The 24,432-nt window shown below is 44.5% G+C and overlaps 1 protein-coding gene across 1 annotated transcript; it reads right to left on the bottom strand.

Annotated features, from left to right (window-relative positions):
• Positions 1-10,226, bottom strand: LOC117576793 (uncharacterized). Its single transcript, XM_052006399.1, is given in 11 exon segments — positions 1-184; positions 1,038-1,568; positions 3,025-3,163; positions 3,196-3,451; positions 3,597-4,295; positions 4,721-4,755; positions 4,847-4,942; positions 4,974-5,174; positions 5,436-5,634; positions 6,586-7,173; positions 9,600-10,226. Coding segments are annotated over 11 exon segments (3,555 nt in total).
• Between the last annotated feature and the right edge of the window lie 14,206 nt (positions 10,227-24,432).

The following is a 24,432-nucleotide window of genomic DNA, read 5'->3' as shown; positions in this document are numbered from 1 at the left end:
TTAAGCCACATCATTAAGGAACTTGTCACTCACCTCGCCCAACTGATTGCGGGCAAAACATTGAACGACGCCCGCGTGCCACTTTTGCACATGATGGATGACAAGGCGATTGAGCTCGATGTTCGTCTCGTTATCCAAGCTGGCATCCTCGCCGTTGAACAGCCAATAGATGCAGTGCTGCCAACTTTTGACCAGCAAAAAAAGCTGTTTTTGACGGAATAAATGGAGAAAAAAGCTGAAAAAAATTTATTAAAAAATCCAAAAAAAAGCTAAAAACAAATGTATAAAAAAAAAGAGAAAAAATGTCTTCAAAAATAACAATTTATTAAGTTCATTTTTGTTTAAAAGATAAAGATTTGCATTATTTTATCGTTATCTCCTTAGTCTGTCTCATTTGCGTATGACATATTAGTGCCTATCATCTGCAGATATTTTATAGGCACTTCATAGTCGACGCAGAATTTTCCCATCCGTCACAATCCGATTCTCCATATTACAATAAAAATGAATAGAGTATATCTTTTGCTTGAAATTAATACTTTAACTTATGCTTAGAATGCATTCCTTAAATTGGATTTAATTATGTTAACCTGGCAAATAGCCAGAAATCGCGTATGACCAGGGCAAACACAATATTTGGATGGCCACAGTTGCCAACCCAAAAAATCTCCGGTTTTCACCAGAACCCACTTGATCAAATTGAAATGGAAACACTAAGCGAGTGTTGAAATTAGCGTATTTCGAGAAAACAATCGATACGCCAACACATTTTCTGGATTGTTTATAAGTGACTATCGTAAATCTGCCACTTTTCCATATTTTGTACTTTTTGTACTTTTGTGTTAACAACACAAAAAAAGTTGGGAAAAAGCCAACAGAATTTCTAAAAAAGCTAGAATTCCCGCTTTTCGCAATTCCCGCAATTCACAAATTTTTCCCGCATTTAGCCTTCAAAAAAAGCCAGTTTTGACGGGAAAAAAATCCAAATTGGCAGCACTGAATAGATGTGCGGCTGGGGATGTCCGATGGCATCGCACTCAAGTGTGAGAGCATCACCCTCGTTGGTCAGCGTCGAGTTGGGGCCACGCAGAATGCGCGGACGCTCCAGCACGCTCAGCTTGATCATGTGAACCAGCACCGGTGCAATGCCATTGTCCAGGCGGCACACATACGAGCCCTGATCTTGGGGCTGGACATCGGTGATTTGGAGTCCATAGGCAAGCACACGCGATCGATTGTGATAGATGTTGGGCACATTGGGGCTGCTCCACACGGCGCTGGGACGCGGCGAACCAACGCCCGGACACTCGAGCACAACGGTCTCGCCGGGACGAGCGGCAAGCTGTGTGGCCGGCTGTTGGAGCAGGAAATACGGCGGTGTACGATCCGTGTAATCGACACGCAAATCAATCACCTGCGGCAGACGCAACTCCTCGCCCGTAATCACATTTGTGGCCGCGCACGTATAATTGCCCGCATCCTTGGCGCTCACAGAGTTGAGCACCAAAGCGCCAGCAGCGCCTGAGAGCAGCTCGGACTGCGGCAACTTCTCGCCGTTGCGATAGAAACTCCATAGAGAACATAAATCAGCAGCAAGCAGATATACAGCAACTCACCTACTAAATTACTGGCACCATCTATTTGGGCACCAATTTTAAATATGAAAGTCACCGACAAAAAACGAATCCGTTAAAATTCAAACAAAATTATACTTCATAATTATCATTTTTCTGCCATATCTTAATCAAACCTCAAAAGATCTTAACAATACTTACCTTTTTATAATCAGCATAAATTATTCTTTCGATTGCCATTCAATGACTTTAGGGATATTTCTTTAAAATTATCCTTCAAATTCAAAATAGTCAAAATTTTCAAAAATCTACTTTATCTCAGCCATTTGAAGGACGATCGCGATGTCATTTGGCACAAGGATTGCTCTTATGAAAACAAACTGAATGATGTACTTAAAATGACGAAAGTCCTTACAGGACTCGAAATAAACCGACTTTATTGTAAAAAGAAAATTGTTTATATCTCGGCCATATCCTGCCTGATCCTTGCGGGTCCTGTGTCAATCGAAATCCTTTGATGATAGCTATCATCCTGCCAAAGGACATTGTCCTTGTGGTTCTCGAGTTATCCTGCAATTTGTACTTTTCGCATGATTCCCTTGGCTCTTGGGCTGAATAAATTGAAATGTTGGATCCTTAGATAACCCCATATTTTTTTGATACCGATCGATAGATTTTGTCCTCACGAATCGAATGCAACAAGTCCGGTCAAAATACGAAAGGATATAGCTGAGCTAGGATCATTTTTCAATTTGAATATGAGCATTAAGAGAAATTAATTTTTTGTAGCATACTTTTATGGTGGACAATTTAAAATCGTCACTCTGTCCACGAGCCATAGATGGCGCCACAAAGTATCTTTTTTGGCGTCTTCATAGGTGTGAGAGATTTGATGAAAACGCCGTTGTATTTAACTCAACTTTATTGATTAATATATACGTATAAGTCTGATGAAATTGAAAGCACAAAATTAAGTGAAGTTGGCTGCGAACGATTAACGATTAACCAACTAATCGATTGGTGTTTCCAGCATGTGGGCAATAGGTGGATGACAGAGTTGCCACACTTTTATATGCAATATCTTCATATTACGTAGCTTATGCGACTTTACATTATATTTTTTTATTAATACAGTTTTTGCTTTTTGTTGTCAATTTGGGAGATTGTGTAAAATCTTAAAATACGTACACGTGTGTGTGGTTTAAAAAATAAAATTACTGATTAAATTAGTTGTCTATAACTAAGCAGCGAGATAACGTTAATAGTTGAATGGGAATGCCAACGCCACCATTCTGATGATGGTGATGATTGTGATGATGGTTGTAATTCTGATGGTGCTGATGATGATGATGCGGCTGCATCATCTGCTGCTGCTGCTGCTGGTGATGCAGCAGATGCTGTGGCAAATTGTTGTTTGCTACTGTTGGTATTATTATTATTATTGTTGTTGCTGCTGTTGTTGTTGTTGTGGTGATGATTGTTGAGATTGGTGTGACTGTTGTGCTGACTGCCCGACGCACGTCGCTGCCGTCGCAGCGATGGTATGCGCGTGGGCGTACCCAACGCCTCCTCGAGTCCATAGCCGCCTGTTGCTGCTGCTGCTGTTGATGATGATGTTGCTGCTGTTGCAAGTTGCGCACACTGCGTTCCAGCGTGCGTCGCTGTTGATCCAGCATAGGCGAGGCGCCACTTGTTGCCACTGCCGCCTTTTGCGAGTAGTATGTGGCATGCGGCGGCACAGGAGGCGCTTGCATCTGCGACGCTGGCTGCAGACGCTTCTGCAGCATGGTGGGCGTGCCTGGGGCATGATACGGCTGCGCATGATGCAGTCCTGGTTGATGCAACGCAGCAGCTGCCGCAACAGCCAAAGCATTGTTCTGCAAGCAAATTGAAGAAATCATTGTATTAATCAATAATAAAATAATCAAATGTAGTTGCTGTAGATGAATGATGAAGTGTGGGCATCAAAAACAAATTTCGACTGGCTTTTAATTGTTTTGTGGTTGTTGTTGTTGTATTTACGTTTACTTGCTGCTGTTGTGCCTTGGCTGCCGCCGTTTTCTTGGGCAGCGGCAGCGGTGGCAGCGGCTTGCTGGGCGCCTTCGTTGTGATGGCGTTGGCGATGGGCGTGGCCGAGTCGCAAGCCTCCAAGGTCTCGCAAGAGGATGAAGCGCCCGTCTGTTCCACATGCTCACTGTCCGCATCCGCTTCGGCTTCGGCATCCGCATCGATATCATTGTCGACGATATCAACGACAACAGCCGCAGCTGCAACTGCAACAGCGGCCGCGAGACTCGATTGATCCGGATTGGAGGCGTGGCTGGCGATGCCATTGGGCGGGGGGAGGAAGCGCAGCTCCATCACATTACGATTCTGCAACACACACGTATGGACGGGATTTCTCTCTCTTTCAGTTTGGCTGGGCAAACGAAGACGAATAACGGAAGACAGAGCAACACCAACAGCGACAGAGAGAGAGCGGGAGATAGAAGAAGACCACGAACCAGAGCGAGAGCGAAAGTGCGGACACAGCAAATACGACAACAAAGAAGGAAAATTAATTTCAAAGACTAATCGAAATCGAGTTTGAAAAATATGAATATATGGAGAAGAAATTGCTATCGACAAACAAAGAAAATAAATATTTCGTTCTAGAAAGAGATAGCAACAGAAAAACATAAGTATTTTGCTTAAGACAGAGATAGCAATACAAGAACTGGACTAGATCTGGAAATTATAGAAGAATCTAAGAATAAATATAAAGAATGGGATAACGAAAGTACAAAACTGACTAGTTAAGGAATAATTAACTGATATAGATGTAGAAAAAGGCAAGGAAGCTTAAAAAAGACATCTTTTAGTTACATATGTATAATTCGTATACACAAGAAATAATATCAAGGAAAAACACAAGATACTTCAATATGCACTACAAATATATCTGCAATTTTGCAATGATTTTGATTCTGAACTGAGTTCTTGCTATTAAATTTATGCTTAATTTGGTTTAAACACATATCTCACTTAACGGCCACTCTATATTTAATACTAACAGCATATTTTTAGCTCACAATCAAATAACAAATAATATAGAAAATGAAATAATGAAAAAGTACAACAAAAAACTTCCGTTAACATCTCTTTACATAGCTGCCTATAATTTCTTTTTCATGTTTGGCCGCTAAGCGAGATATAAAACTAAATTGTGTAATTGAATTTAAAGAAATAAGTAAATTACATAAAGAGGAACTAAAAGTGTAGAAAAGTTCAACAGAGGCCAGCCTTGTGATTGTGATGCGGTGCCACGCCCAGCACGGCGGAGCTAACAAAATCCGCTTGAATGTGATCCAAGAGAGATTAGAGATTTGCTTTACATCAAGATGAAATTCATTCACTTACCCTCAAGTGGCGCGTTGCTGCGTCGTCGCAGGCACAAACATGCAACCACTGTGGCAATGAGCAGCAGAAGGCCACCGCCAGCGACGCCTGCAATTACCGGATACATGGAATGCTGCTCATCCTCCCCAGTTGCCTTCGATAGCGGCACAATGGCGGGCGTGGCGGATGTTGATGCGTGTCCAGCAGCTTCTGCTAATTCTGCTAATTATTATGATTACCATTACTATTATTATTATTATTACAATCGTAATTATTATTATTTCTGTACAACTATTTTTTTTGTAAACGGATTTAATTGTACTTTGAATTCTTTTAGTTTTTTTTTTTTGGGGTGGGCGCTGGGGAGTTACCGATTATCAATTACCCCATAAGCCATTCTCTCTAATTGTAATTGTAAATCGAAATGAAATACAGTGAACAAAGCAACAAAAAGAACAACAAAAATAACAATTGTGTACTTACCAACTCTCATATATTTGCGCTTGTTTTTGTTGCGTGACGATGACGTCATCGACGAGGAGCCAGAAGAGGACGAAGATCCGGATGAGGAGGATCCATGGCTGGGTTCGTGATCAAAGCGCAATGGAACATTGCCCAGCGGTTGATCGTCTTCGCCGCTTATCTGCAACGGATTCACACGCAACAAATTTCCTTCGCTGGTCTAGAGATCGAGGAAAAAAATAAAAAGAAAGATTTGGTTACAAATTCGCAATTGAATTGAACAGATTCCGAAGGTTGTTCATTTATTTGATGAACTAATCAGATTGGAGCTGCCAATTTGGTAGATTGGAGCTGCCAACTTGGTAGATTTGAGCTGTCAATTTGATAGATAGGAAAAGCTGTCAAGTCACCCAAGCAGCATATTTTCATTTATGATAGAAGTCGACTGAATTCTGAACTGAAAGGTAAACTCAATTTCTAAAGTGCCTAGACTGGCAATTATAATAATTCTAAAAATTATTTAAAGATGGCTCATCCAAACGGGGTATTGACATTCACGACGTCTATCTCGGGTGTGCAAGTGCCGCAGGCCACAGCCACAACGCCAACGGATGTTCAAGGTGGGGGAGGAGGTGGGACGACGGGCGGCGGTCAGAACTCAAATTATGATCAGCACAGAAGTTACTTTCGGATGAAAACGGCAGAATTAAAATGTAAAGAGCAAGAGCTGGCCGTAGAGGCCAGGAGGCTTGAGATTTTGAACATAAAGCAAGCTAATCAAAATATGCGTGAGGCCGCAGAGGCCAAGAGGCTTGAGATTTTGAACATAAAGCAAGCTAATTAAAATATGCGTGAGGCCGCAGAGGCTTGAGATGTTGAACATAAAGCTAGCTAATCAAAATATGCGTCAGGAGCATATACTCGGATTGAGGGAGCAACGATTAAAGATACGCATACTAGAGGAGCAGGAGGAAAATTTGCAAGGACAACCCAGCACATAAAATGAAATTTAGCATATTCATATTTTATTTCGAGCTAAATACAGATTACAGATTAAAATACCAAACCAAAAGCTTAACTGTACTTTAGATATTCACTACCTCAATAAAGATAAACCCAAAGTCTAGGTATCCTAGACTTAAGCCACATCATTAAGGAACTTGTCACTCACCTCGCCCAACTGATTGCGGGCAAAACATTGAACGACGCCCGCGTGCCACTTTTGCACATGATGGATGACAAGGCGATTGAGCTCGATGTTCGTCTCGTTATCCAAGCTGGCATCCTCGCCGTTGAACAGCCAATAGATGTGCGGCTGGGGATGTCCGATGGCATCGCACTCAAGTGTGAGAGCATCACCCTCGTTGGTCAGCGTCGAGTTGGGGCCACGCAGAATGCGCGGACGCTCCAGCACGCTCAGCTTGATCATGTGAACCAGCACCGGTGCAATGCCATTGTCCAGGCGGCACACATACGAGCCCTGATCTTGGGGCTGGACATCGGTGATTTGGAGTCCATAGGCAAGCACACGCGATCGATTGTGATAGATGTTGGGCACATTGGGGCTGCTCCACACGGCGCTGGGACGCGGCGAACCAACGCCCGGACACTCGAGCACAACGGTCTCGCCGGGACGAGCGGCAAGCTGTGTGGCCGGCTGTTGGAGCAGGAAATACGGCGGTGTACGATCCGTGTAATCGACACGCAAATCAATCACCTGCGGCAGACGCAACTCCTCGCCCGTTATCACAATTGTGGCCTGTTTAATAAAAATTTTAAAACTATTAATAATAATTTAAAATTAAAAGCCCCACATGACGACATCTACGAAGTATTAAAACTACACTACATGGTATTTCACAAATTTTTTAAAAATGTTCCATATGCCCGAAAAATAAAGGAAACTATCGTAAATGAATGTATTGCGCAAGTGGAAAGCGTGGAAAAATACTCAAAATGGTATTCAAAATGGCATACATGCAATGAGCACCGACTATTTATATTAAATTATTTCATACTCGTCCTGCTTCGAAAAAACAGTATTTGGCTAACGGAGAAGCTATGTGGCGAGAAGCTAAAAAGCACCCGAAAACTAGAAATTATAAAATCTTAAAAAATAAAAAAATCTAAGAAGCCTTATTAATCGCAGAATCGTCAAAGCCAAGTTTGTCAGTCCGTATATGTGTGGGTAACGTAAACAAACACAAATAATTAGATTAGGTGGGGAACATGGAGATTTACAAATAATCTCAAGTCGACTCGAAGGTCATTTGATGACCCCATTGCACTTGCAATGGCCTCCTCGTGGTGTTCCCTGGATACCGATCAAGTAAATTTACTTAATTGGTAACTAATTCGAGCGGCGAAAAACAATAATAACAACTAGCGCGTGCCAATCACTTGTAGTTGCAACAACAACTCTTGCAATGTGTATACACATACACACGGGAAAGCACACATGCATACAACCCACCCCCAATTCTAGACAGTTTGGCATTTATAATTAGATAATATTTCTGAAATAAATAATAATTGTTTTCATCGGCTAATAATTAAAAAAAGTATAATTTTGTATATATTTTCTGAAAAAATATTGTTTTTATTTTTATATTTTGTAATATTTTAGTTAGTAAAAAATTGTATCAAAAGTTTTGATAAAAAAAAATAAAGAATTTATAAATGAATATTTAATTTTTTTAATTTGTAAAAAATGAAAATATAAATAAAAAATGAAAATAAAATATAAATAAAAAAAGACGGGATTTTGAACCCAAGCACTTTTCCACACCCGCCGACACATTACGAGTAAAGCCAACGCACTTTGAATTTCGCCGGCGGTAAATTGCCAGTATATAGGCACGAAGAGTCGAAGGCACGAACAGTCACTCGACTTCATCTTCGAGACTTTCGTCGCGGCAAAACAAAATTGACGTGCGCTAGCTGCTCGTTTGCGAGGCAACCGCACGTTGCAAAACTTCACATGCATACACATACTGATATAGGCGAGCATGTAGATACATACACGCATACAAAGAAACGAAAGCAGAGCGCAACGAAATGCGCCCGTCCTCATCGCTCCGCATTTGATCTGCGACTGAACTCAACGCTGCGCGCTGCGTTAGAACTTCGAATTTTCGAATGAGCCGAAGAGGCTCGGTGTTCGAATCGCAGCGCACGGCCCGACTGGGGCGGCAATAATACTGTTTTTAATGATGCCTTTTGGTTGTATGACGTGACGCATCTATGTATTGTATGGTTAGTGGTTGTATATATGCAACTCGGTGCGGGCGTAGAAATGCCAGTGCATACCTACATGAAGGTAATGTTGGCAGAAAATGCGATATTCCCCATTGATGATGGTTGTTCATTATTGATGTTTTTTGTCTTTGTTGGTTGTTGGTTATTTTTATTGAACTATTGTCTTTAATTGTTTAATTTATTTATACATTGTTGTTTAGCAATGTATATTAAATTATGTAATTTGTTTAAACAAATTTGTTTTCAATGATGGTAATGTTGTTGGTGTCTAATTAAAAATTGGAAGTGAAGACCGAGCAAAATTGATCAATGAATGATTGTCTGCGTGCTAAAGAGAAAGTGTTCATATTAAAAAAAAAAAGTGTCTGTCAATAAATAGCAAAAACAAAAAAAAATCACTTAGAAAAAAAGTGCAAGGGAAATAAAATGTCGACTGGACGCGAAGAGCATGATTCCTTCTGAAAAATAACAAGAGTTTTTATGATTATTAATATTCCGCTTTATTCGCAAACACAAAGAGTAGGCCTAATTGTTGTTGGTACAACGAAAACGAAAAGATAACGAGTGATCACGCGCTGATAAGTTCTTGATTTCAACTACTTTTATGATTCTATGCTAAGTTACATTAAGCCTAACTTAACTAGAGTGGCGAAGCGAGGCGAATTCGCTCAGAGAGCAACAAACGAAAGCTTTATTGCGCTCTCGCTTCGCCCTAATTCTAACAACTTCATTTGGTACTTCATGCTTTTAAATAATACTACTCAAATGCGCCAACACCGGCCCCCATGAACGGCTGTGCCTCCATACGATTGGCAGAGGCGCCAATTTGTGTATTGGCCGTTTATACAGCCCTCCTGCGCTGGTTCGCACGTCTGCGACGCGCACCGCCCCGTCTGCTCCTGGGTACACCGCCTCGACTCGACCCACCATCCACTGCATCGGCGGCTGGTTGTCTTCTGCGACGACGACGAGCTCTTCGATTTGCAGATTTGGCTGCAACCGGTCCCACTTGGCCCGTGCCTGCAGGCCCAGCACATACTCCCGGGACCATCGCTGCCAGAACGCTCGCTTGAGCGACGAGACAGCTCGCCATCGCCTTAAGCAACTCAGACCCTCCTGTTCCGGGGTCCGCGATGCTGCCGGTGCCACCAGTGGACCGTCCACCAGTAGATGCCCTGGGGTTAGCGCCTCGCCGTCGTTGGGGACGTGGCTCACGGCTCCTAGCGGGCGGGAGTTGAGCACCGCCTCGACCGCCACGACCACTGTCTGCAGCTCCTCGGCCGTGAGCAGGGCGTTGCCCACCGTGCGTAGGAGTAGGTACTTTGCAGACTTCACACCTGCCTCCCATAGTCCTCCGAAGTGAGGAGCCCTCGGCGGTATGAACGCAAATTCGCATCCGCTTCTTGATGCGAAGTCGCGAACTGCGTTCTCCTCGGCCTCGACTCGCCTCCTTAGCTCCTCCAGATGGCGACTTGCTCCGACGAAGTTCGTCGCGTTGTCGCAATGGACTCGGCTCGGGCATCCTCTTCGACCAACAAACCTTTGGAAAGCCATTAGAAATGCATTAGATGACAGATCGGATACAATTTCTAAGTGAACCGCTTTTGACGCAAAACAGACGAACAAAGCTATGTACGACTTGTACGGCGGCTTTACGCGAATCCCATAGATAGTTTCAACTGGGCCACAAAAATCTACACCACAAATTGAAAATGGGCGGAGCGCTCGGAGTCGATCAGCAGGCAAATTTCCCATTATTTGCGTAAGCAGCCGAGGTTTGCATTTAAAGCAACGGATGCATGATCGTACTGTCTGACGACAAAGCTCTTGAGCATTGACTAACCAAAGTCGTTCTCTGAGAATGCTCACGAGCGCTCTTGGGCCAGCGTGACAGTTGGTCAAGTGAAGGTACCTCACATAGGTTAGGTTAGGTAGGACCGGCTGCCCCAGTACGGGGCAAAGCATAGACCAGTGGAGGTCCGTAGCTGAACCGGTAGCTTATCTACGTCTCAGAAATCGCGCAGTATGGATGCATTTTTGGCAAAAGCCAGCAGCATCCTAGGAGATAGCCGTGAGACGTCCCGAAGATCGTTGTGGCACGGCGAATTAAGGTATTTCAACCGGAGTCGGGATAACGCTGGGCATCTACAGAGAAGATGCTCAAGTGTTTCCTTAACCCCGGGTTCGTTGCATTTCCTGCACTGATCACTGTTCGTGATGCCCATCTTTACAGCATGGACAGCTGACATACAGTGGCCAGTTAAAATGCCTAGCATTAGCCTGCAGTCTTTCCTTGAAAGCTGCATGACGAATTTGGTTAAGTTTTTGTTAGTAGAGGCACACATCAGCCTTGCAGTTTTGCACGAGTTGGCATTACGCCAGCTCGCGTCCCACTGAAGTCTAGAGCGCACCTCAATTTCACTGCCTAGAGTTCGCAGGGATATCGGAACATTGCACATGTTGCCAACATCGAGCCCCACTCCCTCTTTGGCGAGAGTGTCTGCGATCTCGTTGCCATCGATGCCCTGGTGGCTTGGGATCCAATAGATTCGCACGACCGCAGATGCGTTCAGCGACTCTATTGCTCTTCTGCTGTCCAGGACAACTTTGGACTTGACCACATCAGAGTGCATTGATCTTATTGCAGCCTGGCTGTCAACAAAGATGTTAATAGAGGTGTGATCACGCTGTAAACCCCGAGCCAATTCGGCAGCCTTGCCAATGGCAAAAACTTCCGCCTGGAAGATGCTGCAATGGTCTGGGAGTTTATAGGATTGTTTGGAGACCGGGTCCGGGCAGTATACGGCCGCTCCGACACCATCATCCATCTTCGAACCGTCGGTGAAGAGGTTGAGGGCTTCGGGAATGCATAACCCTTCCCGCCAGCACTCCGGTTCCAAGAATATAGTGTTAATATGGTCAGTACTGGTAAGGGGGATAGTATAGTCCAAGTCTCTACTAGTCTCCCTACCAATGGCGCTGTGACCATAGCCTAGCAGACCCAAATTGCCAGTTGCGGCAATCCGTAGGGACGATTTTGCGGCTATGGATTGCGCGTATAGGTGTAATGGTTCCACACCAGCTATTACCTCGAGGGCTTTAGTTGGCGTCGACCTGAGAGCGCCTGTGATACACAGTAGCGCTTGACGCTGTGTCCTTTCCATGATGGATAGGTACGTCCTTTTTTCAGTGGCCTGCCACCACACTAGAACACCGTAGGTGAGGATAGGGCGAACAACTGAGATGTATATCCACCGCATTAGATTAGGAGAGAGGCCCCAAGTGCAACTAAGCATCTTTTTCGCCATGTACAAGGCTCCGGTGGCCTTCTTCACCCTTTCTAACACATTGAGCTTCCATGTCAGTTTGCTGTCCAGGACCACACCTAGGTATTTTACTGCTAGGCTCGGCTTTAGCATAGTGCAGCCTATTTTTGGGGGGGACCACGCAGGTACCTTATACCTCTTCGTGAAGAGGATAAGGTCCGTTTTATCCGCGTTAATGCTGAGCCCGGCTGATTCGGCCCATGCTTTAACTTCCCGCAAAGTAAGTTCCATTACGGAACTAAGGGTGGTTGGGCATTTCCCAGTTATCAAAATGCTTATGTCGTCAGCATAGGCAATTAACTTGGGGGCCCGTCTAGTAAATTTTAGAAGTAGGCTATTTACGACCAAATTCCAAAGGAGAGGCGAGAGAACCCCACCCTGGGGAGTGCCACCTCGCACTACCTTTGTAATGGCCGCATCGCCCCACGTAGCCACCACCCGCCTGTCACAAAGAAGGCGGTTGACCCATCTGTGGATCGCTGGTGCCGTGTTAATTGAGGTAAGGCCCTTCATAATAGCATCAGTGGTGACGTTATTGAAGGCGCCTGAAATGTCAAGAAATGCACCCAAGGCATATGCTTTTTCTATGGAGGCTACTAGAGCATGGAGAGCAGTCTCAATGGACTTGCCCTTTGTATACGCATGCTGATTTGGGGACAACAGATGCATTGAGTTGCTTCTGATGTGCAAATCAAGTAGCTTTTCCAATGTTTTTAGCAGGAAAGAGGTTAGGCTGATAGGCCGAAAGTCATTTGGGACCACATGACTGCATTTGCCCGCCTTGGGCAGGAAAATGACTTTCGAGGTCCTCCAAAGAGTGGGGATATGACCCCATGCGAGGCACGCCGAATAGATACCCGATAGCCACGGAACAATCGTGGGCTTGCTGGCTTGCAGCATTGCTGGCGAAAGTCCATCGAGACCAGGCGACCTGACCTTCGCAAAGGAGTCGATAGCCCAAATTATTTTGTTATCTGTAATTAGACTGGCAGGGAGTCTCATAACTGGGAGACTAGGAAAGAGCTGCCAGTCACTATTCTCTATTCCAATACATCCCGGGAAATGAGTTGAGAGCAGTGCTTCAAGAGTTTCAGCACTGCTCTCCGTCCACGCTCCATCGCCCGACTTGAGCAGACTAGGACTGGAAGCCTGCTTGGACAGCAGCTTCCTCAGTCTGGAGGTGTCTTTGATGTTATCCAGGTCCGAGCAGAAGGTTCTCCATGAAGACCTTTTGGATGATCGGATCATCTTCTTGTACGACTTCAGGAGAGACCTATACTCGTCCCAGACATATTCGTTGTCCGCCTTCTTAGCAAGTTGAAACATGCTAGTAAGCTCTCCACGTAGCGATGAGAGATCTGGGTTCCACCAGGGTGGCTTCGATCTTCTCGTCGGTCTTGAGAGTCTACAAGATTGGCGAAACGCTGAAAGTAGTCCTGCAGAAAGGACATTGACATTAGTTTCTAGGTCCTGCACCGAGTTGATGTTACCCGGCGAACCAAGAGACTTGGAAACAAGGCTAGAGAATTTCGCCCAGTTCGTGTTACGGGGATTTCTGAACGGCTGAGCCGCAGGTACCCTGTTAAAAGGAATGGTAAATTGAATGTACTTATGGTCCGAGAAGGAGGGTCTGTCCAGGACCCTCCACTCTTCAACATTGGTACACTCAGTTGAAATCGTTAAGTCCAGCACATTACTGGAGGTGGGACCTACATAGGTAGATACCTCACCCCTGTTGGCTAGTCTAAGCTTATGGTTAAGGATAAAATCAAGAACTGACTCACCCCTGTCGTTGATGTCGGGACTTCCCAGACGCTATGGTGGGCGTTGGCGTCCGTTCCGATAATAATATGCTTATTGGAGGAGCAGACCATGTCCACCAGCCTCCGCAGCTCGTCAGGTGGAGCCGGCTTGTCGTGGGCCATATAACAGGATGCCAGCAGCAAACATCCTTCACGGCTCTCCAGCACCACCACGGTTAGATCGTCGTTGCTGTAATTAGGTAGTAGATGAGCTTTTAGCCCCTTCTTTACAAGGATGGCAGTTCTCGATCTGCTTACCAATGTCGGGACGTATAAATCATAGTTGGGCGACTTCAGTCCAGCCACCGTGTTGCCCGACGCTATCCACGGTTCTTGGACCAAAGCCGCGTAGGCGGACACTTCCTCCAGGGCAAGGAGTAGCTCCGCCGAAGCCGTTTTGGATTTATGGAGGTTGAGTTGCAGCACACTCATTAGAGGTTAGCAAACTCGCGGGGGGGCCCGTCTCCATGGACAGTTCCTCCCCCACCTCCTCCGTCTTGTCAGTCAGGCTGAGGTGCTGGGTGGCGTCGGTCACGCTCTCGAGACCGAGATCTGCCTCAACCTCCCCAGACCTCAGCGTGTGTGTGTCCTTGTCGTTCGGATGACGTTTCTTGAGGCGAAGGTACACGCTCCCTAAGCCCCACGCCATCTTCCCATTGCGTTTATATAGCAGATCCTCGGCCTCCTTGTTGATCTGAATGATCACGTGCTGCCCACCACTGGGTAAAGGTTCATCAACCTTCAGCACGGACCAATCACTCGTCGGTATGGCCGGGTTCTGCTTTTTAAGCAGCTGAAGCGCCCGCTCTCCCTGGACAACTATTGGAAAAAGGACTTTCGCCTTCGGCATGGACGGAATATTATTCCTGTCCACCACGTCCAGCTTGGCCCCCTCCCACAGCCCGTCTAGTTTGGGTACGGTCGCTTGCAGCCACTGCAATGTTGGGTCGTCCTTGCATGTCAGGATCTTGACACCATTCAGCCAGCCAGTGCCTTCGAATGTAGGCATTGGAGTGTCTGGGACATTCTCCATCCTGACAAACAGTGCGTCGACCAGCTTACTATGGGTCAACCGCCACCGCTCTGCAGACATTTTCCCGTTAGGGTCCCCTCTGTCTATGAGAGCAACGGCGAGATGCCGCCTGGCAGTTTCAGCAACCGTTGCTCTCTGTTTCGTCCTGTTCGAGTCCGTGTTGGTGGAGCCAGGTGCTCGCAGCTTCTTGCTCACTGGAGCCCCTTGCTTGGGACTCTCAGCGGACCGTTGGCGCTTGCTTGCCATGGACTCCACCTTGTTGTTGGCAGGGCCGGTAGAACCGGTCTGCACTTTATTGTCTTTTGGAAGGGGGCTAAGTTGGTTTTCCCGCATCCACGTGTTGGCCCAGGCAAGCCTCTCCTGGTCCTTGACGGACAGGTTAGCTACGCCACTAAGCCTTGCGTGAATACGGGTCGCCGCCCTATTTTTGGCCTTCTCCTTCAGCCCCCCCGTGCCCCGCTGCGCAACCTTGGAGGTGCTGGCGATAGGCAGGGGTGACTGAAGAGGAAGACGTTCCCCCTCCACCGTAGAAGTTGGCGCAGCGCTCTTTTGGTCCGTGTCGGTTAAGACCACAGCACCGCGCGCGCACCAACCTCGAATTTTTTGGTGGCAGTGTTGTTACAACTGATACGGCCTGCTCCCGCCGCCTCAGAGGTGTGACCGCTGGCGACACGCAGAGAGGATCTCTCCCCCCCGTGCCCGCCGGTGGTAGCAGTCACGCCTTCCACCGACGTTTGGGCTGACATCCCAGCCCGAGTTGAATAGTTTAATGAGTCCATTCCGAGACCATAGTTGGCTAATTTTGTTCTTGGGAGCCCCCCATAGCGTTTTCAGTCTGACCGCCAGACACCTCGTACCATGGATTCTGCTACTTATCTTCAGGCAGATGCCCGAAAGATAAGGAACAGAGTCCTCAGCTAGGATCTGCAGTTCCTGAAATATCGACGTATAGTAGAGATCTGCTACCCGTTGACACTGAGGTAATACAGATCCTACCCAGCCAGCACCCTCGGGGAGGGTTCAGCAGAGGATTTTTGCCAGCCGGTACCTCACATAGCTGCGAGCAAATTGTGAGCGCTTCGACAAGAGGAGTGGAAACTTAGCATCATACGAAATAGGAGCATTTACCAGTCGCCCCCCGACTCGCAACAACGAAAACGAAGACCAAGCACCTTCATACTCATGTATGAATGGATTGAGTCGTTGTAGACTCGAGCTCACACGTGTACTCTTACGAGCCCTTTCTATATCGCCTCTGAATTCGAAATCCTGCATTACTTCTACTATTTTGCTGAATGCTTCTTTTAGTTCTGATGCCGTTGGAACCAGTTCAAATTTAACTGTTTTGTCTTTGCATCTTCGAATGAAGCGGAACACATAAGCGAACACTCTCAACAGACTTGTGTGCGACGAAAAACTTTCGATCGAGTCCACTAGATCTGACTTTACCACTATAGCTGTCAGTCCAACAGCTGTTTTGCGCACTTCCAAATTGCGCGTCTCTTCAGAGACGAAATGGTGGTTAACTGGCCATGCGTCTTGTGGTTCCATCAAGAATGACGGACCACTAAACCACATTGACGCGCACAGTTCAGTCACATCGCAACCTCTCGATACAATGTCTGCGGGGTTGTGCTTAGTTGGAACATGACGACATTCTACGCTCTTTGACCACTCTTGAATCTCAGCCACTCGATTCGACACGAATGTCGCGAGAGTGGAAGGATGTGACCGGATCCAATGAAGAGTGACTTCCGAATCTGACCAAAGAACCGTCCGTTCAATTGGTGATCGGATCAGCCTTCGTATGCGGTGGCAGAGTTCTGCAAGAAGGTGAGCTGCACACAACTCAAGTTAGGAAGAGTCTTAGTCTTGAGGGGAGCTACTTTTGATTTTGAGGTTAGTAATGATACTTTACAACCTTTTGCAGTATGCGTACGAACGTAAATACACGCCCCATACGCTCTTATTGAGGCGTCGGCGAAGCCATGTATCTCTATCGGTGACGTAGGCTCTATGAACAAATATCGTGGCAATTTTACGTTTTGCAATTGTGTCAAATTTAACTTCAATTGCTGCCACGATGTATCCAAACTCAATGGTATGGATTCGTCCCACTCCAACTTTTGAAGCCAGAGCTCTTGAAGCTCAATAGGCCAAGCGGATTGAATAACCGCGTTGTCACCGACAGAATGTTCCGTTTTGTCGCCTTACGACCCATGAATGAATCGTCGATCCGGAATTGGAACACGTCTTCATTTGGCAACCAAATCACACCTAGAGTCTTGGTTGCGTCAGTCTCGGAGATCGTTATCGGCTTTGGTGTACTGTTTGATGCGGAGAACCCAGGAGCATTCGAGAACCACTTCGCAAGTTCAAAACCTGCTCCTAGCAGTATCTGCGACACTTCAGACTTAATTGTCTTCAGGTCCTCGACGCATGCGGCACCAGTCAACATATCGTCAACGTAGAAGTCTTGCCTGATAACTTCAGCTGCCATGGGGTGCGAGGATTTCGCAATCTCGCTCAGCTGGATCAAACACCGTATGGCCAAGAATGGCGCTGGCGCAGTGCCATATGTTACAGTATTTAATCTGAATAATCTCAACGAGTCTGATGGATCTTTTCTCCACACTATGAGCTGATAGTTTCGATCTGCCTCGTGCACCATAACTTGGCGGTACATCTTTTTGATGTCGGCCGTTACTGCGTATTTATGCAATCGAAAACGAAGCAGAGTCGAAAACAGCTCTTCTTGAATGGTCGGCCCGACCATAAGAATGTCATTCAACGCCTTATGTGTCGAAGTGCGACACGAAAGCATCAAATACGACCCCTCAGCTTTGTCGAAGTGCTTTGGGGCCGTAGTACACATTGGTGCGGAATAACATAGTGTGGTGTACTTGGAAGGATGTGACTCACTTCGGACATGTGGCCCATCTCTACATATTCTTTCATAAATTCCAAGTACATTCGCTTTAACTCGGGATCTCGAGTTAAGCGATTTTCAAGCGACAAAAACCGCCGTTTAGCAACTTCAAATGAGCACCCAAGCTGGTGCGAATCTGATTTGAACGGCAGTCTTACTTCAAAACGACCAGACGGCAATCTTCTCACATTATTTGTGAAATGATCTTCACAACTTTGTTGTTCAGCGGAAAGGACTTTGGAGGGAGAGCGCACATCTTCGACAGTCCAAAACTTCAGCAAGGTCTTGTCAATCGAGCTCAAACTTTTTTCCTGATAGCTCAGATTGACAGTCATCTTCAGGTGAGATTTTTCACCAGGAGTGTACCGCCCCGAGACAATCCACCCAAGGCTTGTCTTTTGGAGGATTGGACACTCTGGACCTTGCTTTATTTGGCCAACGGACAATAGGTCAAAAAATGTTTCAGCGCCGATAAGATCAATTTTCTGTGGTTTAAAGAAATAGGGATCCGCTAGCTGAATATTGTCAGGTATCTTCCAGCCACTGACATTTACAGTGTGATCTGGCTGATAACCTGAGATCGATTTGAGGATCCATAAATCGATCGCGTATTCATTGCAGCCAACTCGCGACTTCACCACAGTGTGTATCTTTTTCTTAACTTGAGAATTGGATTCACCAATGCCAAGCAAGCTGATGCACGAGTCTTCTCTACGCAAATGCAGCCGCTGAGCTAGTTCCTCAGTCACAAAATTAATTTGTGACCCAGAGTCCAGCAAAACTCGGGCTAAGACGAAATCGCCTAAATTCGTCTTTATTTTGATGACTGCTGTGGTCAGGATCACTTTATCCGATCAGGCTCAACAGCGGAGAGACTCGGGGGTGGTAACGCTCTACAATTTGTAGTCGCAGAATATATGTGCAGCAACGTATGATGTGAACGGCTGCACACACAACACTTTTTTGCCTTACATTTGGCGACAGTGTGACCCTTCCGAAGACACTTTGTGCATAATGCAGTTGTTTTCGCGTAGTCGAATCTCTGTTTAACTGCCAAGGCAGCAAACATCGAGCAACTCACGATGGAATGATCTTCGGAATTGCAATATACGCATATTTGGGTCTTTTGATCAATCTTATCTTTGAGCGTCGTACACGAAAACGAGCTTTTATTAAGCTGTTTAGCGGAAACGGCTTGACTATCGGACTTTGTCGAATTCTCAGGTGACAAGTGCTGATATCGACGATTAAGCACAGTTTCACACTCACTCCTGTAACGGCGCCTGAAGCCGATATGATTTAAATGCGTCCTAAAAGTATGCTAGTTTAATTTCAACTAAGAGCGCAGCTTTAAGTGCATCAGCTGCGCTGGAAAGCTAAGCTTAAACTTGTGCATCAGCTACACTGAAAAGCTCACATTTGACGTTTAGCGAGTTGCACTGGAAAGCTCAGCTTTGACGTTTTGCGTCACCACGCGCATGCGCAGCCAACTTAAGCTGAGCCGGTTCCGGTCAAATCACTTTTCTGGTGACCGGCAGCGCGCATAGACGCATAGTCGAAATTGTGTAGAACATTTTTTAGTGCAACAAGACTTGGTAAGAACTGTGATAGATTCTGGTAGACGTATTGGTCTTATTATTGTTGCTTTCGCAGGACGTTGTCGTTTTCTTGGCTTTGTGATTTGGCTCTTTTGAGCGCAACCGTGCCTCCCTTAGCGACACTGAGTCACCTTTGCTGCCGCCATAGCGGCCAGCGGAGCGCCTTAGCGCCATCTTTGCTGCCGCACTAGCGGCCAGCGGAGCGCCCTTAGCGCCACCTTTGCGCGCATAGCGGCCAGCGGAGCGCCCTTAGCGCCACCTTTGCGCGCATAGCGGCCAGCGGAGCGCCTTAGCGCCATCTTTGCCGCCGCAATAGCGGCCAGCGGAGCGCCAGTGCGCGTCTTCTTGGCTACCGCGTCAGCGGCCAGCGGAGCGCCATCTTGGCTGCCGCACTTGCGGCCAGCGGAGCGCCAGGCGCGTCTTCTTGGTTACCGCGTCAGCGGCCAGCGGTGCGCCTTCGAGCGCCATCTTGGTTACCGCGCTAGCGGCCAGCAAAGCACCAGCGAGCGCATCTTTCTCGAGCCGCCAGCGCAGCACCCCTGCGCCTCGTTTTCTTGTCCAGGATTTGCACCTGTAACCACATCTCATCACCAGCATCTTTAGCATCTACAGCTCATTTCATCTTTACTCATCTTCTCATCAGCGACTAGTTCGCGTATATAAAACATTGTGTGTGATAAAAGTGAAACTGAATGCGTGATAAATTAAAAGAAGAATTAAATGAAAAAGAATTCGAAAAGTTTGAAAGAAAATGATGTGCTACACTGTTTGAGATTAAATAGAAAAAATGTAAAAGATTAAAATTTAACAGTGTAGCGCCGATCAGCACAAATTACAAAAAAAAAAAAAAAAAATGTTATTGGAATTTAGTGGTGCTGAGTTGCAAATATTGCAAAAAATTGAAAAGTGAATTTTGAAAGAAAAATGCACACGAAGACAAAGAAGTTAATAGTTAAATAGTTGAGTTAAAGCATAATCGTGAACAAGTTTACAAGTATACATTAAAAGAAATGTTTTCAATAAATTACATTATATTAAGTTAAAACAATGAATGATAGGAATTTAAAATCAGTGCCAATTTAAAAAAAAAAAAAAAAAAAAAAAAAAAAACAAACACAAATTAAAACGTATGCAATTATATCGCGAATGTACAACAAGTGTTTTGGTGAAAATTTTATTTTTTTATTTATATTTAGCTCGGTTCCAGCACAACTTCGCCGGAGATCGATCGCTGCCGCAGGAGTTCTGTTGGTGAGTTTGTTTATTTCGAAAACACATATTATCACTTTCACCTTCATTCGCTATGTATCACCACGAAATATAATTTAAAGGAGCATACGAAAAAATCAAATTATTAAGTATTAAAAAAAAAATAAAATGTTTAAATAGAATTTATAAAAGAAAAACAAATCTTTACATTAGATAAAACGAAGCACTGAAATTAAAACACATATATAGATTTAAAAACAAATTATTATAATATAGCAACTGTCCTCATATAATATTATTATTGATTTTATACAATTTATTTTCTTGTTATAATAATGCATTACTACTTATCTTTTATTATTAATTAAATTGTATTAACCATAGAATAATTCTGTCCTTATTTAGCCGAAACAAGCCGTTGACTCCACTGACGTAGGGGTCGAAGGGATCACCAGAGCCATGCTCTGATGCAGTGATCTTAGGTTGGGAGGGGACTTCATCACTTAACAGCTGTGATGACCTACCTCAATTCTCGCTCTCTCTTTCTCTCTCTCTCTCTCTTATTCTCTCTCACTTTCTCTCTTTATTTTTTTTGTATTTTCGAGACATTTTTGGATTTTTCTTTCTCTTTCTAGCAGTTTTCTAGCAATCCCTTCTTCGTCGCAGCACGCTCAATTTCGGATCTTAAATTAATAATAATGAGCAGCGAAGAAAGGGCTATCGGTATAAGCAAGACCACCACCCCCAAAGCCGACGAGCTAGAGCCGGACTCTAAAGCGTGCCCCGCAAATACCGATAGCCCTGTCGCCTTGTGCTTCTTCTCGATGCACGTTACAGTTATAATTAATTATTATTAAATAAGAAAAGTGGCGCCCAACGTGGGGCCTTAGTGAGTACAGTAAATACTCATTAAGACTCTCGGATAAATTCAAATATCGTATTCAATAACTTTTCAACTTCTTTTCATTCATTTTCTTTTCAAAAAATTCGACTTTATCTCAAATTTGTTATGGATTACAAGAAAGAATACACAATCAGTTCCTTTTTGGCCAAAAAGGAAAAGTTGGATTGGAATTTTCCCCTGTAATTTTTGTATTTGCCAATGATGGGGTATATATTTTTATGAGGAATACAAAATAAATTCAACTACGGTAGATTTTTTTGGCCCATTTAAATTATTTTTCATCATTGGTGAAGCAGGCCAAAAAGAAAAAGTTGTGTTGGAATTTTCCCTTGTAATTCTTGTACTTGCCAATAATGGAGTATTTATTTTTATGAGGAAATACAAAATAATTCAACTACGGTAGATTATTTTGGCCCATTTAAATTAATTTTCAGTATTGGTGAAACAGCACAAATTTTGATGTTCTTCAAGTCAGTCGGATGGAATGTGTAAACATTTTGGTTAAAAAATTTTGCAACCTCGAATGACTGAAGAATACCCAAATTTGAATTCTTCTTCTTTCGAATTTTCGCTTCTAATTTTTTTTCTTTAATTGCCAATAATGCGGAATTTATTTGTATGAGGAAATACAAATAAATTCAACTACGGTTGGTTATTTGGCCGGTATAATTTATTCTTCATTATTGGTGAATCTATTTAAATTGATGTTCTTTATGTCAGACGGCTTGGAATATGTAGACATTTTAATTAGAAAATGCTACAACCCCGAATGACTGAGGAATACCTAAATTTGAAATTCTTCTTCTTAGAATTAGGATTCTCTGATTTGCTGGAATACAACAAAAGTATTGTAAACTGCTTTGTTGTCCGTAAATCAGGCCTAATTTTGATGGAAAATACATTTTATACACTATTTCTATTTCTTTCTTTTTGTGAGAATTTTGGTAGTGAATGAAATTACCCTACGATATGTGGTTGTCAGGCGTTGTTATCGGCTAAAAATATTTATGATATCTCTGATTACATATTATTTTTGAATTTCTTTTTTTTTGTCTTTGTGACAATACGATTTTTGAGTTGTGGTTTTTTTGGTCATTTATCTATTTATTTCATTTATTTATTTAATTATATATTTTTTTATTTATTCATATATTTATATTTTTATATTTTTTTGGAGTTGTTATATTAGGTGGGATCGTTGTCTCTGTTCAGTTCTTCATAGTTGGCCCGTTTGTTTTGATTTTTTTTCCTTAAAATGAGTGTCTCTCGCTCGCCTAATAAAGACGCTTTAGGAAAGCCCAGCTCTTGTCTGCTTTGCAAAAGTGAGTTCAGATCTGACGCAGATGTATGTAAAACACCTTGTGACCATGACTTTCTCAAAAAGTGCATAGAAGCTTATTTAAAGACAAATGAGAAGTGTCCAGTCTGTCAAGAAGTGTGTAGGCCAGCATCAAATAAGCCGACAAACAGCCAAGGCTTACAAACTCGCTCTCACTCCAAAAGTCGCACAATGGAAGAGCAGGGTAGCCAATCGACAGCAAATGATGGCCCTAGCACATCACAAGGGGTTGCAATGTCGCAGACCCGAGATTCGGGAAATGCTGAAGCGGCCGATCCATTTCCTTTGCTCTCGATGGAGCAAAGATTGCTCACAACTCTGACGGAGAGAATGGCTGAACTGATACAAAGTTCCGTAGTCTATAGCATGCAAAGACTGATAGCGGCTCCGTCCAGAGTGAAAATAGGTTCACTCCTACGCAAGCCGCTCCAAGAGTTGAAAGCCGACCAGTTCACGATGGGAGAATTGAGAGTAACCCAGATTTCATGTCGCACCAATCAGCCACACCCATCTCCCATATGTCCGATCTTTTTAACAGGCCCGACAAAGTGGTTCAAATTCTGAATGGGTGGAAAATTAAATTTTCAGGAACTGGAGTGTCCGTAGAAAATATCATCTACAGAGCAGAAGCGCTGACTCATCAAACTCTGAGAGGAAACTTCGCTGTTCTTTGCAGAAATGCCAGTGTGCTTTTTGAAGGCAAAGCCTTAGAGTTTTATTGGCGATACCATAAGTCGACTGGCGAAGTTCGATGGGATAGCTAGTGCTCGGCATTGCGGTCGCATTTTCGCATCGCTAGAGACGATTGTGATATCGAAGAGTTGATCCGAAACAGGAAGCAAAAGACCAGCGAGACTTTCGATAGCTTTTATGAGGGTATATCGATTCTATTCGACCAGTTGGAAGTTCCGTGGTCAGATACCAAGATCGTTCGAATTCTGAGAAATAATTTGAGACCAGAAATTCAACATGAGTTGCTCAATGTTAATATAAGAACAGTTCCAGCTCTTAGGGAAATATGTAGACGTCGTGAAACGTTTTTAGACGACGTAAAGAGGTCTCATGGATACGCTAGACTAGTTGGAGTTGGTTGAAGAAACAGACGAGATTAGTGAGACGGAACTGGCAGAAGATTTAGAGGTGGAGGCTATATCCCTGATATGCTGGAATTGCCGAAAAGAGGGGCACCGATAACAGGACTGTCTGTCCGAAAGAAGGATCTTTTGCTATGGATGTGGAGCAGCAAACACATACAAGCCAAGTTGCTTAAAGTGTTCAAAAAACTCCAAGTTCGGCACATCGAAGTCGGCATTCAGACCGAAGACTCCGAGTGCCGCAAAGAGTCAGGCTACCATGACGGATCAATAGTAAAAGCACAGAGTCTTTCACTACCCACATTACCAGATTTACAAAAACAAGATGGAAGCTCATTGCTACATCACAAAATTACCAGCTTAACAATAAACCCTGAACGCGACTGTTTACCAGAGATTCAGAGAACGAACGCACGAAACTCCAAGCGTATTAAGTCCTTTTGGCAGCACGTTAAAAAGGCTGTAATCGGATTAGAATACGTTTGCTCGAACTCTCCAGGATCATTTGATCCTAGGCCAGTCCTGC

The sequence above is a fragment of the Drosophila albomicans genome, chromosome 2R (assembly GCF_009650485.2).
Source record: "Drosophila albomicans strain 15112-1751.03 chromosome 2R, ASM965048v2, whole genome shotgun sequence".
Taxonomy (NCBI): domain Eukaryota; kingdom Metazoa; phylum Arthropoda; class Insecta; order Diptera; family Drosophilidae; genus Drosophila; species Drosophila albomicans.
Note: the sequence above shows the minus strand (reverse complement) of the source record. Positions and strands in the feature narration are given on the sequence as shown.